The sequence below is a fragment of the Athene noctua genome, chromosome Z (assembly GCF_965140245.1).
Source record: "Athene noctua chromosome Z, bAthNoc1.hap1.1, whole genome shotgun sequence".
Taxonomy (NCBI): domain Eukaryota; kingdom Metazoa; phylum Chordata; class Aves; order Strigiformes; family Strigidae; genus Athene; species Athene noctua.
Window position 1 is genome coordinate 19850555 of NC_134077.1, and position 18419 is coordinate 19868973.

Here is an 18419-nt window from a genome sequence, read left to right on the forward strand (position 1 = left end):
CCCCCCAGAGCACCTGCCCGACGCACCTCCTGCAGAGATGCCAAGGCAGCGACGTTGTCGATTCGTCCTGGTCACCGTGCGGGAGACTTGGAACGAAAACCAGGCCCCCGGGAAGGCGCGCAAGCTTCTTGGCCAACACACCTCGGAGGGGGGTCGGGAGGAGTCGTGGATGTGTTTGAGTCACGGAAATCGGATAGGCTTATGAGAAATCAGTCAACGGACTCAAAGAGGCTGAACGTGCAGCTGCTGCCGCCCGCATGGCCCGGGCGAGGCCCTGAAACGGGCCAGGCTGCGGGCGGCCCCGGCCCCGGCCCCGCCGACGGCGCCGCCAGGGGGCGGGGCGGGGCGGGCCCATCGATGGGGGCGGCCGCTCTGCGCTCGGCTCCTCCGCCCTGCCTCTCGGCTCTGGATTAGCGAAACTGGCGACGTGGGACGGCCGCCGGCCCGGCCCCGCGCCCTGCCTCGCCCGCCGGGGTGAAGCCGGGACTCGGAGCCGGCCGCGCCGCGCCGCGCAGCGGAGCCCAGCCCAGCCCAGCGTGGGGAGCCGCCCGTCGCAGCAGCGTCCCCGCCGGCGGGACGCGGAGGCAGGGGGCGGCCGCGGCGTTCTCCTGCCGCAGCCCCGCCGGCGCGGCGCGGTGAGGGGCGGCGGCACCGCGGCGGCGGGGAGCGCTCCCCGGGCGGGCGGGCAGGCGGCGGGGCCATGGCGCTGCGGGCGCGGGCGCTGTACGACTTCAGGTCGGAGAACCCGGGGGAGATCTCGCTGCGGGAGCACGAGGTGCTGAGCCTCTGCAGCGAGCAGGACATCGAGGGCTGGCTGGAGGGCGTCAACAGCCGCGGCGACCGCGGCCTCTTCCCGGCCTCCTACGTGCAGGTGATCCGCGCCCCGGCCGCCGAGCCGCCGCCGCCCGCCCGCTACGCCAACCTCCCCGCCGGCGGCTTCGAGCCGCTGCCGCCCCCCGCCGCCTTCAAACCGGCGGCGCAGCAGCCCCCGCCGGCGGCGGCGCCCGAGCCCTTCCCGCTGCCCCCCGCCGCCGCCGGGTACCCCTTCCCGCCGGCGGCCTACGGCGGCTCCTACCAGCCCAGCCAGGGCAGCGATGACGACTGGGACGACGACTGGGATGACAGCTCCACCGTGGCCGACGAGCCAGGCGCCCTGGGCAGCTCCTACCCCGACTACGAGGCGGCGGGCGGCGGGGCCTCCGGCCGCTACCGCCTCTCCACCCGGTCCGACCTCTCCCTGGGCTCCCGCGGCGGCGGCAGCCACCCTGCGGGCCACCCGCACCCGCCCGGTGGTGGCGGCGGCGCCAAGAGCTCGGCCACGGTGAGCCGCAACCTCAACCGCTTCTCCACCTTCGTCAAGTCCGGCGGGGAGGCCTTTGTGCTGGGCGAGGCGTCGGGCTTCGTGAAGGATGGGGACAAGCTGTGCGTGGTGCTGGGACCCCGGGGCCCCGAGTGGCAGGAGAACCCCTACCCCTTCCAGTGCTCCATCGAGGACCCCACCAAGCAGACCAAGTTCAAGGGCATGAAGAGCTACATCGCCTACAAGCTGGTGCCCAGCCACACCGGGCAGCAGGTGCACCGCCGCTACAAGCACTTTGACTGGCTCTATGGGCGGCTCGCTGAGAAGTTCCCTGTCATCTCCGTGCCACACTTGCCGGAGAAGCAGGCCACTGGCCGCTTCGAGGAGGACTTCATCTCCAAACGTCGCAAAGGCCTGGCCTGGTGGATGGACCACATGTGCAGCCACCCCGTGCTGGCTCAGTGCGATGCCTTCCAGCACTTCCTCACCTGTCCCAGCACGGATGAAAAGGCCTGGAAACAAGGCAAGCGCAAGGCTGAGAAAGATGAGATGGTGGGTGCCAACTTTTTCCTGACTATCAGTGTCCCCACAGGCCCTGGGGCCAGCCTGGACTTGCAGGAGGTGGAAAGCCAGGTGGATGGCTTCAAAGCCTTCACAAAGAAGATGGACGAGAGCGCCCTGCAGCTTAATCACACAGCCAACGAGTTTGCCCGCAAACAAGTCACTGGTTTCAAGAAGGAATACCAGAAGGTGGGGCACTCCTTTAAGTGCCTCAGTCAGGCGTTTGAGCTGGACCAGCAGGCCTTTTCGGCTGGCCTCAACCAAGCCATAGCCTTCACTGCAGAAGCCTACGATGCCATCGGGGACCTCTTTGCAGATCAGCCCCGCCAGGACCTAGATCCTGTCATGGATTTGTTAGCGCTGTATCAGGGGCATTTAGCCAACTTTCCAGACATCATCCACGTCCAGAAAGGTAACACCCTTACATGTTTTCTGAAATGATGAAGTTTTACCTATCAGTGGTATGCCCACAGATGTAGGGACCGGGGGCCACATTTGCCCTGCATCTGGCTTACTGGCCTTGGGTTAAATCTTTCCGTGTTTACTCAGGTAAACTGTTGCTAAAAATACAAAAAAATACATGTTACAATTTTCGTTCTGTTCCAAAGGTCTAGACATAGTCGGAAATTTTACTGGTCAGAGATTGCAGCATTTGGCTGTGTATCTCTGAAAGAAACCACAACTACCTAGAATGCTGACACACTAAAGATTAATGGGCTTGTTTACAAACCCTGGAAATCAAGTGATATGAAAACATCTATTACTCTTTGATGTACCTTGGGTATCTTAAATCTGATCTAGTAGATAATAAATATGAAGTAATCTGAAGATGCAGGTACTTCTCGGATTGATTACCTTGTTTGAGGTGCACATGGTGGTGTGTGCATTTTGCAGTGTCAGGCAGTCAGATGTTTAAAGCTGCTGCGGTTTCTCAGTTCAGCCATGCATTAAACTCTTGGTGCCTTCGAAAGATTAGTTGTCTGCCACAGTGTTCTTGGTTGGAGTTGTTCATCCCCTGCCCTTATTATCATGAAAAATTGTTGCTGACCTGTTATCCTTTCAGCATCTTTCTAGCTGAAACAGCTTCTGAGGTTCAGATTGTTGTTTGTATGATGCTTTGTGATCTATCAGAGAAAAAGAAACTCCAAAAATGAATCATCTGCTATATAGCTAGTAACACTTGCTCAGATAAATATAATTTTGTAGCACTATATATGTGTAGATTATTTCCCTACTGTGAAATTGATGATATTCATATATTCTTCACCATTCTTACAAGACTAGCCCATCATTTGTTCTTTTTGCTGTAATATTCCTTAACTGTAGTTTTCAACTTGAAGACCAGGGGGATGTGGGGATTGGAGCTGTAAAAGAGACCAGGAAAACATCACACATGCTCTGCAGCAATGGGTGTGTGTAACAGTTACCTGAGAAAACGCATGAAATACTTTATTGAAAATTGTTTTGGAGGTTAATAAGTGGAATTCTGCATCCCAAGAAGCAGCTCTTGAATTGTCACCCACGATGAATCAAGTCTTTTGCACCCTTACGTGACATTTCCAGTTTTTTTGCATCTAGAACAGTACCTTGAGTTTGGTGATAAAGGGTTTGGAAGATTTTTTTCAACAGATCAAAAAGGTAGGCTTCCAGGAGGTATGCATTATTGATGGGAAAATCTGAGAAAACAGAGTTGGTAAAAAGTGCACAATTTGTTGTTACCTAAGAAAGTAAGCATGTAATATAAATTGCATGCATCAGAGTCAGATTTCAATTTTCCTGTTGAATCTTGAAAATTGTGAGTGGAAACTTAAACAATCGTAGTATTATTTCAAATAGAAAATGGAAATGTGCAATATAAACTTTGGAGAGTTGTTCTGCTAGCTGCTGTGGCATTGTGTTCTGATAACTTTAAAGTATTTCAGGTTTGAGAGAAGGGTGGCCTTGGCAATGCCTCCTGTTTGGGAGTATAGCATTTTGAAGTGAGTTGTCAACTAATAATCGGATTACCTGTAGGCTTCTGGAAAAAAATGAAGGGAAAGATTTTTTTACTAGGTGTAAAAAACCAGCAAATTATATATATACTATTTAAATAATATGTCCTCAAGCTCTGAGGCTATGTAGAGTTCTTCACTGCAGTATTTTTGGAGACAGGACTTTGAAGAGAGGATTGGAAATAATAAGATACGCACTTGACTCAACCCTGTTTCTTTTATAGTTCTGTTTGAATTTGTGCTTACTGGTTAGGTTTACCTTGCTGAATTGGGAAGAGTTCATTTAAACGAGCACCCACTAGAGCAGTGCATGCGTGTGATGTGTGTAGAGTTGATTTTGTGCTAGAGCACTGACCTGGAGCTGGTTGGAGAAACGTAGAGCCAGTCTGCATGTGGGTGTTAATGTTCCAGCACCGCTGGGCTAACACTGCCTTCAACACAGTATTATCTGTGGTACATACTTGCCATCAGAAAAAGTCATGGGCTTGAGGGGTTGGTCTCTTGAGTGTCTATGTTCATGATAGGAACAGTGTTAGAACGGGGTTACATGTTTGTTGTTGTCATTCTTGTTACAAAACAGGCAAACTGGAGGAAGACTTGAGAGGAGGGTGTTTTTCACACAGTGTATATTGCTACGTTATTACTGTTGTTACTTGTAAGAAGATACAACTTTTACATTCCAAATTGTAAACTTCAGATGAAAATATGAACTGTTTGGTGTTCTTACAACATGAGAGCTTTCTTTTAGATTTACTATCTGACATAGTTGCTAGTTCTGAGAATTATTGTCTGTATAGACTAAACAAGTATCTGGTGATAATAGATCATCTAAAAAAAGAGAGGTGATCTATGTTTCTTTAAGTGTTTTGTTTTCTAGTGTACAACTTCTTTGTGCAGTAAAATGACCTCAGAGTGCCCTTAGCATGGTAGCAACAGCAGCCTGATTGCTGCATTGCTTACGTGGCTGTGCCTTTGAAAAGGTGAACTTCGAAGTTAAGAGTGGTTCCCCTTTGTTTTCTACATAGTGCTAATATATTGTCCACTTGGGATACAAAGCAAGGCCTTTTCTAGACTCCCATTTCTGTATTCCCCTAGACCTGGGAAGGACCGAGAAATCAAGGCAGCTGTGCCCAAAACATACCCATGTCTGCGGCTAGAATATTCAGCTGCATTGTCCTGTTACGGGTTTGCTCTACCGCAGATAGCTGAACATCTGCTGAATGTGATTTGGAAGTGTGTTTTGTGGTATGGACTGAGAAGTTCGCATGTCTGGGGTTTTTTAAATCATTTCTGCAACTTCTGCAGAAAGAAGGACAGAGAATCTGTAAGTCAGAAACAAACATTTTTCTCCATTTGGGCTTTGTCTTTTCTCCCAGAATTATGAACTAAAGCCATGTAAGCCCTGCTGTTGTTTTGTCCACGTATCAGCAGGAAGATGTGTTAACTGTTGTGCTTTGGCATCCAGGTCTTTCTGCTTCCTGTGCTGAGGACATCATACATGATCTGAAATCTGCAGAAAGGGATTGTCGATTTGGTCATTTGTGTAAAACACGCGAACCAATAGACTGTGGAAATATATATTTTCAAACTGTTATCTTATTAATGTCGTAAGTATTTTATGAAATCACAATAGCTTCAACAAAAGATTTTTAAAGATTCCTTTACCTCTTCCTCCTTCATCTTGAGCACCCAGTGTTTAAGGAATTTTCTGTGAAGGTAGGAATAGTTAAAGTCCCTGTTCTGGAAGAGGCAGCAGAAGGATTTGAACTTTCATGTCCCACATGTCAGTTGAGGATCAACTTGTCAGTGCTTTGTGAGAGACCTTACCACGTTTCGTGTGCGCTCCAGTCCAGGTCTGAAGATTCATTCAGTTGTGTCCTACAGCGAAGGATGCACCAAACTGGAAACCCCACATTTCCATCTGGAAACACTTGACTGCAGTGGGCACAGACCATATCAGCCCCAAGGCATACATCCCTTACAAGTGACTTACTGTTTTATAGGCTTTATTTGGAAAACTAAGCAATTAGATGAAAACTGGCACCTGTGGGGGGTAGGTGATGACAGAGTGGTATCTCAAGTATCTAAGCTCCCAAATACTTGGATGAATCTAGCTCTCAACTGGCCCATAGGTAAATGCTTCTAAGTGCGTGCATGAAAATATTCCTGTGCATACCTGTGTTATTTTGAGAGGAAGATCCAAATATGTTAGACACATATACTTGTATTAAATTTTCTTTAGCATCTGACAAAACATTTGTAGAAGAGGAATATTAAGTTCACTAGGCTCAAAAACTGAGCTGCACTTTTGTCATTTTCTTCCACAGAACTGGTGTATCTTTCAAGAAATACTAGATTTGGTTGCTTTGATTTTGAGGGGAAAAAAAAAAAAAGCAGCCTCTGAACTTCATTTGTAATGGATAATGCCTTCTTTTCTGTGTTTTTAAGTAGAGTCTATTCATGGGAATTCCCTAGGCATTCTTGGCAAAATAATGCCTAAATATTAATTGCTAGAGCTTCATTCCACTGATGAGATCTTCTGACTTCAATAATCTTCAACACTGCAGGCCCATGCAAGTTCTGGTTCAGAAAATTTATGCACATGTGAGAATTTGTGATAGTGTCTGCTAGTACTCTAGCTCATGTTTGTCTGGCAATCTTGTCTTCATCTTTGCTTCGTGAGAGTAGAGAAGTTACGGGTTTTCAGATTTCTTTCAAGTTTTAGTTGAGGAATTACAACAGTTGACCTCTTGTGATTCCTGAAAGTGGAAGAAATACTAATTTGCTGTTTCATCTCTGCTTTCCAGATTTCTTCTTACTCTTAATATTATGATTTTAATGCTAGAGAAAACTTTGGTTGTGATTTTTGCAAAACAGATTTGAGAAAGTGGTCTAAACATTTTCTAAGATGTGGGCAGCAATTCTGTTTCCTCTGTGTGCCAAGATTTAAGAGATTTTTAAAAAAATCTGAATGACCTTTTTTCTCCTTGATCACCATTTTTGAAAAATAAAATAAGGCAAATTATCTTATTTACCTGAAGCAAACTTGACTCTTGACACTGACTTTAAAGTATGTGCTGGGTGTGGTTTTGGAATATTTTACAAAATTACAGGTGAAAAAACATGCCAGCTGAAATGCATCAAAATCTCAAGTATCAAAAAACCCAAACAGCATGGAAACCTGGAACTCTCTGTAGCATTTTCAGCAATGTTTTATTTTGCAGGGGAAAGGGAGGGGTATGTGTGTTCACAAATAAATCAGACTGCTCAAAATTCACATGTAAAATTTTAGATCATAGTTTTCTCTTTTGCTTAATTTCTAACATCTTAAATTTGTTGTGTAGACATGTTTTTTCCATTCCTGTTTTTGCTTTTATCCACCTTTTTTTTTTTCTTTTTTCCCCCTCCCTCTGTCCCTCAGATGCATACACTTTGCATGGGGTTCAACTCAGTTAACTACTGGGTAAGAGCTAGGCATGTAATCCTAGCCAGATGACCCTTACAACAGTAAAAAGAGATGGGTACCTACATTTCATCTGTTTAAGGACTTTGATGAGAAAGGATGGGCTGCTCCAGGATGACTTGTATTTTTCACCCTGTCAGCCTCCTCACTTGCTGTTACAGTGATGATGTAGCATTGTCTGCTTCCTGCTGAATAAGCCAATATTGCCCCTAATATTTGAAGGTAACTTAAAGAAAATTGAGACTTTTAGATGGCTAAAATGTGGAAGAATCTTCAGATTGAAAGACTGTATAAAACTGTAACTTCCTTGGTGTGTGTAAAATCAGAGGACAACAATAAACAAGACTAAAATTGAGCAATAGTTGAGGATTAAACAAAAAAAGAAAGAACTTCTATGCCCTGTCTGTCTAAAAGATGCATAAGTCTTTTTAAGTATGGTTGGGGTTTTTTTCTTTTCCACTCCCCCCCCACAATCTTTTTTTACCTTAGCTTTCTAAGGGAGAAAGATTTTATCCTGTCACCTTTTGAACTGTTACCTGCTAGCCACATATATGATGACAGAAAGACGTTTCATAGCTGGTAAAACCCCTATGATTTTGATCTGAAAAGCAGCTGGTAGCAGAGGAAGAGTATAACTGTTCCTCTCATGGGACAGACTGGAGGCATCACAGCACACCAGAAAGCCTATCCAGACTGTCCACTTAGTCCCACAAGCTGGAGAGGTTTTGCTCAGAGCCCACACCTGTGGTAGGTTTGACCACAGGCAGTACATTATCAACTCTTCTGCTCTTAGGGATACAGTACTTACTTACAGGGCAGTAAGGCCCTGTCTACTGGGAAAACCTTGTGGGCAGCTAGAGAGTGGCAGGACAGTGTAGATATTGAAGAATTAAAAATTATTTTGTAGAAAGATGAAATAATTTTATTTCAAAGACTATGTAATACCTTTTCAGCTTGAAGCTTATGAAGAATCTAGATGGTGAGAAAAGGTTGATTGCCCTTCTTCTGCAGCTGAGAGAACTCCAGGTCTTGCTAAAAGGACTTCAGTACAAACAAGGAAGACAAGAATTGGTAGACTGAAACTGGAAAGTAGCTCCCAGAGCACTTCCAAATCTTTGTAATCACATTATCAAAACCAAACAAGCTGTCTGATTTTTTTATTTTGCAAGTCACCTTTGAAACAAGGACATCTTTCAGCCTTTCCAGCATCTTTCCATGACTTCATTGTTAGACTTTGAACAGTTGAAGTGCCAAAGTTAATGTGTGCACTGTATAAACTCATCCAGCTGGTACCTTGCTTATTTTAAATTGCCTGGTTCAAATAGAACAGAATTTGAAAATTCTAATAAAAAACATTAAATCATATTTGGCTTAGCCCCCAAAACATAAGTCTCAGCAGCAGACTAGAGCAAACAAATGGCAGAAACTTTCTACATGGTCTTGTTTGTATCTTTCATGAAGGCCATGAGGATTTAAATAATTTTTTTTTAAAAACCCTAATGAAAAGTGTGTTTTAAATTTTGGAGTGGAATGTCATGAAATCAGTGACAGAATACATGCATTTAAACAATATGTTCTGTTCCTGTCAGTGACTTTGGGTTGTTATTGTAGCAGAGCAGGTAGAAGTGTGATGGTTTTAGCCTTTGCCTTAGGTAGCTACACATCATGGGTGGACAGCTTCTGTATTCATAATGAACTAAACTACCCTTTTTATGCCTACCTGCAATTCTTTCATAGTGTGTAAAGCAGACACATACTGTGATTAGGAGTTTACATTGCTTTTTTGTCCCATGGTTAAAAAGCAACTTGCTATTCTATTTTTTTCAAGCTTACAATTTTTGAATCTTTATATGCAAGAATATCTATGTTGGCTAACTGGCAGTATACTGGAGAAATATTTTACCAAACCATTTTGACAATGGTAAAACTGTTTTGCCAAATATCACAATAATGACACTACATTTTTAAATTGCTTGCCGTTTTATGTAAACCCAAACTCAGAGGCAGATCCTTTCCTCCTAAAAAGGCAGACAATTTTGTTCTGCCTTTATAAAACTATAATATTCTATATGTATATTATAATATGTACTATATTTTGTTAATTTAATAAAGATACCTATTTGCCATTTTAGATTAACATATTATAACAGTATAAAATGCATAGCATTTCTTACATATAATACGAATAGAGCATATTATTATAATGTTCACGTGTTCTGGTTTTGTATTATGTATTTTAATTGGTTACATTAATGATAGTTTACCTTGTTTCTTTTTGGTTTTGCACAGCTACTGCAGCATTCATGTTTCTAAGAGAGAACATTTAAAGGGTGCTAGGGAAAAAGTGGAGCAGTATCTGCCTTTTATTTGGTTATTGCCTCTTTTCATGTGAATTTATGTTAAACTGTTTATGCATGTTGTAGTTGCTTGTCTTAGGACATTAGTGGAGCTAAGCAGATGGTGAAGGACAAGCAAACTCCATAATGGTGCTTACATCCATTTGAACTGTGACTTATATTCATCTTCTGTAGATCCAAAGGAAATATTTCTGCTGATACGCTGTTAATGAAAATGTTTTACTGAAAATTAATTATATCATGCTTGCACAGCATGATTTCTGATTAGGTTGTTGTCTTGAAGTCAGCTTAATGAAAAGGGCATTTTACAAAAGCTATTAAGAGTCTGTAGTGTCATTCTAGCAGAAAAGCACCTGTTCTTAGCATCCTAATTGGGAGGAACTAGCGCTCAGAACCTGTGACGACCAAACTGTAATGGACCAACTTGAATTCTGGAAAAAACAGAGATTTATCTTAAAAACCTTTTTGATGCCCCATTTAGATGTAAGCTAGTAAGAAGTACTTAAAATCACTGAAAGGTTTCATCTTGGTACTCCTGCAAATTTTGATTGCTTAAATTTTCAGGTGTGCCCACCCTGACAAACATGACCGACTTTCTAATGGGCAAATGTACCATGTTTCTTATTGAGCAGCCTAGTTTAAGTTTCACTCCTTTCTGTCCCGCCCTGTCTACAGTGTCAGCTGAAGCCATGCTGAAGCAAAACTCCTTTAAAAGTACATGTGCCAGTCAAAAAGTACAGACTGCCTTAGAACTGGGCAAAATCAGCATTACCTAGTGTTTGCGTCTCGGGCTGTGGTGCAAAACACTACCTTTGTAATAATGGACAGCAATATACACAATTTAGCTGGATTTTAAGATCAAATTATTCCTGACAGGCCCCATTCAGACATCAGTCTAGGTACCAGTAGAGTCAGAACTACTTATGAACACAATTTAAACATGCTTTAGTGGCTGAAATAAGGTAATTTATTTGCTTAAAACACTGTTTGTGTACAATGCATCTAAAGATACATTACTTTTAAAGTCACTGCATTCAAGATTTGAATGGAAAACTTCAATCCGATTTTGCAGGTTTTTTAATGTGATTACCTAGCACAATGGGCTCCTTTGGTTTGTTAACAGGGGCAGTGGGTGCAATAAACTGATAATTCTGTAATCTTTCTTTCATTTATTTTGCCATCTTGCTCTCATCTCCTATATCAACTCTTTCAAGTGCAAACTATGGCTTGTTGCTCACATCAGTGTGGTGTAGTGTGGCCCACCAAAACATTCATACTGGAGTTGCTGCACACCAAAGCTTGTGATTTCCTCTGGGGCACTTTGGAACTGAAATGCACATTGCCAATGTGATAACTTAAATATTTTTCAGTAGCATGAGCATTTTGGAGCCTCTGAACATGCACAAGTATGATTACAATCGTTGTAGAGTTGGATAAATAAATTAGCCATTCATGCTCTTCCTATGTGTCTGTACACCAGCTGGCAGATGTACAATGTGTCTAATATCTATGTGCAATGATTCTAATCAGGTCTTAAATATCGCATTATTTAAAATTTTTAAAAATATTAGTTAGACATGTATAGTATCCATTAACCCTGGTAGTTCTTTAAAATCGAGTAACTCGTGATACTGTGCATTCTAACACCATCATTAATAGGTTACGTATTAATTAAATCAATGTTTATGTTAAAACCACCAGATGAGTTAATTAAGTTTCTGAAATCTCTAGCAAAGACTGTTTCATTTATGCATGATCTCTGAATTGTGTAGATTAGAAGGTGGTTTCATTTTGACCTGAAGAATGCATCTCTGGGTGACAGCTTGCCATGAGTTTTGCAACGTGGTAACTGGAAGAACAAATAATTATGTTTGATGTTAATAATTCTGCAGTCAATGTTAACCTACATGTTAACACAGTACTATAATTTATGAGCTTAGATTTATAGGATAGTATTCTTTTATTCTGCTTTTTTTTTTTTTTTAAGCAATGGGCAACAATATAATAAAACTCATTTTTTAAACTGTTGTTCGACTACAGATTCTGAAAGCATTATAGCCATTTTCATGTAACTATACAAAAATCCTGTAATACTTAAGTAATTGTAATTTGATTATTATTATTTTTCAATATTTCTAACTTTCACTGTGGAAAAGAGAACATTGTTAAAGAAAGTAGCTTTGCACCCTTAAGGAGAACATAATCTTTGAATTAAAAAGACTGGGTTTGAAAAGTCTGTTGTGTTGGCATTTTCAGAAAGAACAAGTGACTCCATAATTTTGCCTTTGATGTTGGCGATCGCTTGCTTTTTTCTGTTTAAAACTGTAAAACCACATTTTAAAGTAGCACGTCTTTTCTACATTAATTACTGTAATGGTACTTTTTCCCTGTGACATTTCTTTTACACAGTTCAGTGTAAAAGACTGGAGAAGTCATCTGGTTTTAATTTCAGACAGATTCCCATTATGCTGCTTTCTGTTGTAGATCTTGGCCAGAAAATGTAAAGAATTTGCAAAATCTTAATGCACGCTTCTTTTGTTAATCTGTGCTCAGAGCATTCTTGAGCAAATAATCTGTCAATGTAGTAAAATCTCTAATTCTGCTACACACAATTTCGTCATTTCACTTTGAATTGAGATGGGGAAGTTTGGGAGCTTTTTTCGGAGTAAGATTTCATGTTTTATGTAATCTCATGTGGTGCTGCTGCAATTTCCCTTGTGTTGGAGCTAATGATTGTGTAGCCCTGGGCTGAGCTGGATCGCATAACTAAACCATTGATAAAACTAAGCCACCATCTCCCAGCCCTCCAGGCCAAATGCAGTTTTTTATTGGATTAGTCATTCGAGTCATCCCATAACAACATCTTTGCTAAATCTGGTGTTAGTGGAACTGCCATGTAGACAGGCTTGTTCTGGCAGAAGTCTGCTGGATTAGTGTTTCCTCCACAATTGTTTGTTTCAGAAGGAGGGTAAATCAGAATGCACATGCACATGGCCTGCCCAGGGTTTGCCTTTTCAAACCTTTAAGCAGAGTTAAATAATGTCACCATTAGATAAGGAAAAAAAAAACATATTTCTAGTTACATTTTCTGCTTTTTCATCCTTTGATGAAAGCAACATCATGAATATATTGTTTTCTCCCTTCCTTTTAGAGATTCTGTCTCATATTAGAACAGTGTCTTGTAATGGAAGTAAAGCAAAGGGAATTGTTGGGCTAGTTCAAAGCTCTCCCTTCAATAGCATGCCTACTGTTTCACCATTTAATATGATGGGCAGGTGAATGGTGTGGAAATGTAAGTTGTTTTACTTTCTAGTAAGTAGTGCACCAAATTTTACTTTGTAGCTTGGTGATAGTAGAAAGATGGAAAATTTTTTATTGCCCAGGTCATTCTGTTTGCACAAGATTTCTGAGGTACAACTGCTGAGAGATTTTCCTTGTCAAACTTGGATGTTTCTTTGAAGATCACAGTGTTTTCTGACCCTAGCTGTCCTTCCCAGTAAGGGAGCTATCTCTCAGAGGAGCCTTCAGACTTCAACACAGTGTCTTGCTGTTGCACCAAACCGTGTTGGCTGGGGACTTTACAGTGGTCAAGAATATGGCATTTTTTAGTTTTGCACAGTTACCACTGATGACAAGGCCAGAACCATCACCCTCCTTGTGGTCTTTTCCATTCTGCCATTTTTCTGGCTGTTGTCCTTTTCAACATATTTTACAAAGAGGGTCTACCAATATAGTAAGTACACGTTTGTGGTTGGAGCAGTCAGTGGCCAGGTGCCCCATTTCTGTCCCTCTGAACAGTTACTGCTTCTCCCCTGCAGCACGACCAGCATTGCCAATGGTGTGCTGGCCTGTGCTCACCTCCCTTCTGGCAGTGCCAGAGCCAGCTGGGGAAAGGCAAAGAGCCATCATGTGAGGAGTAGCACATACTGTTGGGCTGGCATCCAGCTCACTGCTTCAGTCTCCCACTGTCCCCAACCTCTATTAAAAATGTATTTCCAGAAATAAAGGTCTTTGTAAGATATAAAGAGGAACACCAGGATTCTTTGTTGTCCCCCTGCCTTTGCAGTTGTTTTGCAGTAATTCTTTAACTTGAAGTGTAAAACAAATTAACAAAAATATGAGTATTTGCTGAAAGAAAGAGTTGTAGTCATCATTGGCATACATGTAAACTGTTATCTCACTACTAGTAAAAGAGATCTATTTGCTCTGTTTTAGCATACTTCATCACTGAAGTGAAATATTTTAGTGACCGCAGAGATAAAGGCATTACAACTGTAGGATCTAAAAAATTAACTTATTGGCTCCTACAAGCGTGGTGATTTTTTTGGTTCAGTATTTTGGAGTGAGATACTGAAGACATTGGTATATTGGTCACTTAATGGTCACCAATTTTTTGCCTTCTGGTCACATCGTAGGCGGCAACTTGGACTTGTGTCATGTACACTAAACATGAAGAACCAATATAGGGCTGGGGGCTGGTAGCCTGATCATACCTTGCAGTTGGCGAGCTTGGAGACACATATTCATCAGCATGGGTTTACATGTATATATGCATAGTTGAAGTGTGGAGGGAGAGTGAGTACAATTTCAAGGACAGGTTCAAACCTACCCTTAGTTGACGCTTCACACAATCTCAAAGCATCTATTAGTGTAATAAAACTGCCAAGTGATGTGAAAATATATTGTTTAACCCAAACCTGAGTGCTCTCAAGTTCAGGAATTCTTTAATTTTTCTGAATGTATATGATACTTTCTGCTTCATTGCAACCTCATGTTTGTATCAGCAGCTTACTGACTCAATACACTTCTTTTTTTCCTAAGCTTCCTCAGCACCCATTTAAGTTGCTATTTGTATTGTGTGTTTTATAGCTTGGAAGTATTTATTTCTAGCAGGAATTTTACGTTGCCCCTGTCTTCTTGCCTGCTAACACAATAGTATAAATGCCCCTTGTTAAGTGTGTTTATATCATCTTGTGTTGTCTAATCTCATACTTCAAAACAAGCACTGAAACCTGCAAGTTTCTCTTAAGTCCTTAGCAGCATTCAGTGAGCACCACTGTCTGTTTAAGATCAGGCTTTGGACAATGAAAAACAGCATTCACATCTGCTTTCCCCCACCTTTAAGAACAGAAATAGATGTAGCACAGCTTTTTGCAGCATATTTGATCCGGGCCCTCTTTGCTGTTTGAAAGCTAGTCCTGATCACTGGAACATGATCTCTTGACAGAAGGTCTTTTCATCAGAACAGAGGCTTTAAATGCATGGGCAAGACTTTACAGAATCTGTAGAGCTGGAGCTAAAAACCCCAATAATTTATTTTTATGTATTCCATCCCTCTGGGAACAGTGTATTAGCGAATATTTATTCCAGACGTGTATTCAGCCTATTTCCTTGAGCTAATATGCATTAGGATGTGGCTCCTTCTGTTTCTTTTCCCTAAAATGTGTGTTTTAGCCTTTTCTAGGGCTGCCATAATTCTGCTTTTGTTTTTTTTAAATACATCTTGTGTTTTGGATTGTCCAAACCAATACTAGATGTTCACATCATTAAATTCTGAAACCAAGAGATGTTTCTGCAGGTGTACTGGAAGGGCCCTTGTTCAGCTTCACAAGTGGGAGCTGGGAGATGCTGGTCTAGGTGCTGAGGGCTATGGATAGATTCGTAAGGACACAGAGGTGGGGAAGTTCATGATGTACAGCTTCGGGTGAAACAGGTCAGGAGTTTCAGGCTGGGAGGCATTAGAGGTCACAATGGGACCATCTACTACTCGGGCATCTCTGAGCAAGATTCTTGTTTTCAAGTAGGGATGCATGCAAGGGGCTGCTCCCTGCTTCCCAATTCCCTCACCCTGTCCTCCTCCCTCGCTTCACCATTAAAAACCCACATAGATCATTGCACCCTTGACATCAATGAATATCTGCTGTGGCTCAGAGTTTTGCTCATGCAGATTAAAACACAAGGGATGTAGGCTACAGAGAAGCTTTTGGAAAAAAAATGGGGTGAAGTGTGGTATGTTATGATTAGTAAAGCTTCTTGCAAAGTCATGCAAAATAACAGCACCTTTTTCTAAGATTTACTGAAGTCTTGCAAATTTTGGTACATGCTGAACAAATTAAAAGTTACATTTTACACCAAATGATCATTTGCTTCTTAAAGCACATGGGCTTTTTCTTTGTGTTTGGGAAACGTTCTTTGATTGTCCTAAAATAAGATTTTTTTTCCCTCTAACTTATTTTAAGATTGTTTTACTAATAATTCAACAGTTTATTTAAAGACACTTAAAAAAACCAAGCAAGTTTGTACTTGGGCGTATATATAAGCTTTTGTCATTCATTGTCAACATCCAGTCGTCGACTGTTTAGGTTTTTAAGAAAATGCCACTACAGGACCAGTATGGATACATAAGCATTAAGAGAGCAGTTTTAATGGTTGCAAATTTTCCCCTTAGAGTCCTTTTCCTAATTGCAATTTTTTTTTTAATGGCAAAAAATGTGTAATGCATAGTATGTCTACCCTGAAGAGCTTTAGTGTTTGATAATTTGGGTTTTTTATTGATGTAAAATAATTTGAAGATTATACATGCTCCAGAATTTAGTTATGCTTTCAGCTGCTTATTGCTGTAAATTTCAGTATTTTTCTTCCAGTTTGGTCATTCTAGAAATAACATCTAAAGCTGTTTCCCACATCACAACTGGGGAGTTGTCATGTTTATTTAACCAGCTCCATCTGGCTTCCAGTAAGTCCCAAATTTCAGTTTTTCACAGCCATGCATGGATTTCTGCCATGCCCACAGAACACAGAGAAAATTTTTGCTAAGCCTGGTTTTGTTTGTTGAAGGAGGCATCCTTTTTGCAGAAGAGGGGATTAAATATTTTTCAGATCATGCCCTACCTCACAGATTCCTCACTCCTTAGAGAAGACAATGCAGATCTTCTGGCACAGTCACCCTGCTGGCACCACTGCGTGCAGAAAGGGTTTTTCAGTAGTGGTTTTTTGGGCCAGGGTGGTGATGGTGAGGTCAATCAGCTGAAGCAGCCAGTGCCAAACTTTTAGCCACCACCATGCTGGCATGCCATGGGGGACAGGAAGGTGTGGAACCCCACCACCACCTCGCAGCCCCTGGACAAAGCCACTTAGCCTTCGGGCAGCTCTTTGACGTGACAGGTTCAGAGCATGGCCTCTGCTATTTGACTATATCAGCCTCAGTCATGCAGCCAGTGGTCTATACTTGCCTTGTTAACAACCCCCTGACACAGTTTAAAAAAGAAAAGGAAGATCTTTTGTACGGTCTTTCTGAAAGTATGTTACACCATAAAGGAGTTTCTTATGCTCATGACTGAGAGTTCATACCAGGGCTGCAGATAGGAGTTGCCATGTACAGTACAGCGTAAATGCAAATTAAGCAGAAAAATGTGATTTTAAGGGCGAAGAAGTGCTGATAAGAGAGGAAGTGTTTTCTGAGTGTTTGCATCTAAAAACGCCCCCTGCAACAGTTAACAAGTTGTTCTTAGAAGTTAAATACAGTCACGCATGCTTCTCTGATCTTAAGAACTCTTGATCTTATTTATAATGCAAGACACAACCCCTGTTTCATTTCAGAAATGCAACAAACTCTTTTTCCCTAAGTGTGCCAAATCATCCGGTATTTTAACTTCCTTCTAGTAAGAGTGTACCTTGATCCTCCATTCCACCTGACTGCCTGGTGCAGGGTTGGAGATGGGCAGGGAGTGAGCTGCAGCAGGCGGGAGAATGTGAGAAGCGCATCACACGAGATGCAGTGAGCAGTAGCCATGCTCCCCAGTTGCCTCCCAACCCATGCATGCAGCAATCCCAGACATATCCATGCACAAAGTCATGCTCCAGATCTGAATTGCAGAGGTGTGTCAGGGCGGTGTGGGGAGGCGCATTCGAAATGGCTTGTTAAACAGGTACAGGAAGGAAAGGGTGAAAGATAGTATTACTGCTGATGAACTGCGTTTTTACTATTTAAAGGTGTTTACTACATGCATGGATTCGGGCTGACAAGAAGACAAACCTGGTCCCCCAGCAGACGGAGTGGAGGTTGTCCTCCCAGAATATATAGGCGAAGAGGTTTCTCTGTTAGCTTGTTAGCTAATGTCACTGTAGGGAGTTCAGAAGAGCATTTCTTAAAGGAAATGTAGAGGGAGTCCTGTCAGTGAACTGTAGTCATGTATATGCTAAGAAGTATAATTTGAAAGAAAAGAATTTTAGAATTTAGTTGAAGGAACAAGTAACTTAAGCATGATCATAAAGGGTGTGAAAAATGTCCTATCACTAACATCTTGTGAGAACATTAAAGCTGTATTGGTCTGATTGGTTTTAGTTATGTGAATAAAATATGCATGTAATATTTAAGGCAAAGAAGTTGCTCTATGGGAAATTGAGTCCAAGAAAATGAATGTCTTAGAACATATCTTGGTAGTTTAATAATATGGGTCCGCTTTGGGTAGGTCAGTTATGGGTGATACTTCATTTTTGTAGGATGTGTGTGCTTTAATTAGCTATTTGTAAAAGGAGAACTGTCAGTTCTTCTGTTTTTCTTCTAGCTCTTACAAGACTGTGTTAGGTCTACCTGGATGTCCGTGACTGTGAAATAAATTTTTAGATTCTCTAGTACTCAATTAATTTGGGGTATCTGTAGTGTCAAAGCAGAATGGTATATTGTCATGATTTTGTGTATTCAGATCTCCTTTTGGTGTTTCACAAAGATTGGGAAAAGTGATGTT

At 42.1% G+C, this 18419-nt stretch overlaps 1 protein-coding gene across 4 annotated transcripts in view; it reads left to right on the forward strand.

The window, feature by feature from the left end:
• The first annotated feature begins 475 nt into the window (after positions 1-475).
• Positions 476-18419, forward strand: part of SNX18 (sorting nexin 18) — a 155846-nt gene continuing 137902 nt past the window's right edge. For all 4 annotated transcript variants that reach the window (XM_074932470.1, XM_074932471.1, XM_074932469.1 and 1 more), the window contains exon 1: positions 476-2273. In XM_074932470.1, coding sequence (XP_074788571.1) covers positions 701-2273 — 1573 coding nt within the window. In that variant the 5' untranslated portion in view covers positions 476-700. The remainder of the gene's footprint in view (positions 2274-18419) is intronic.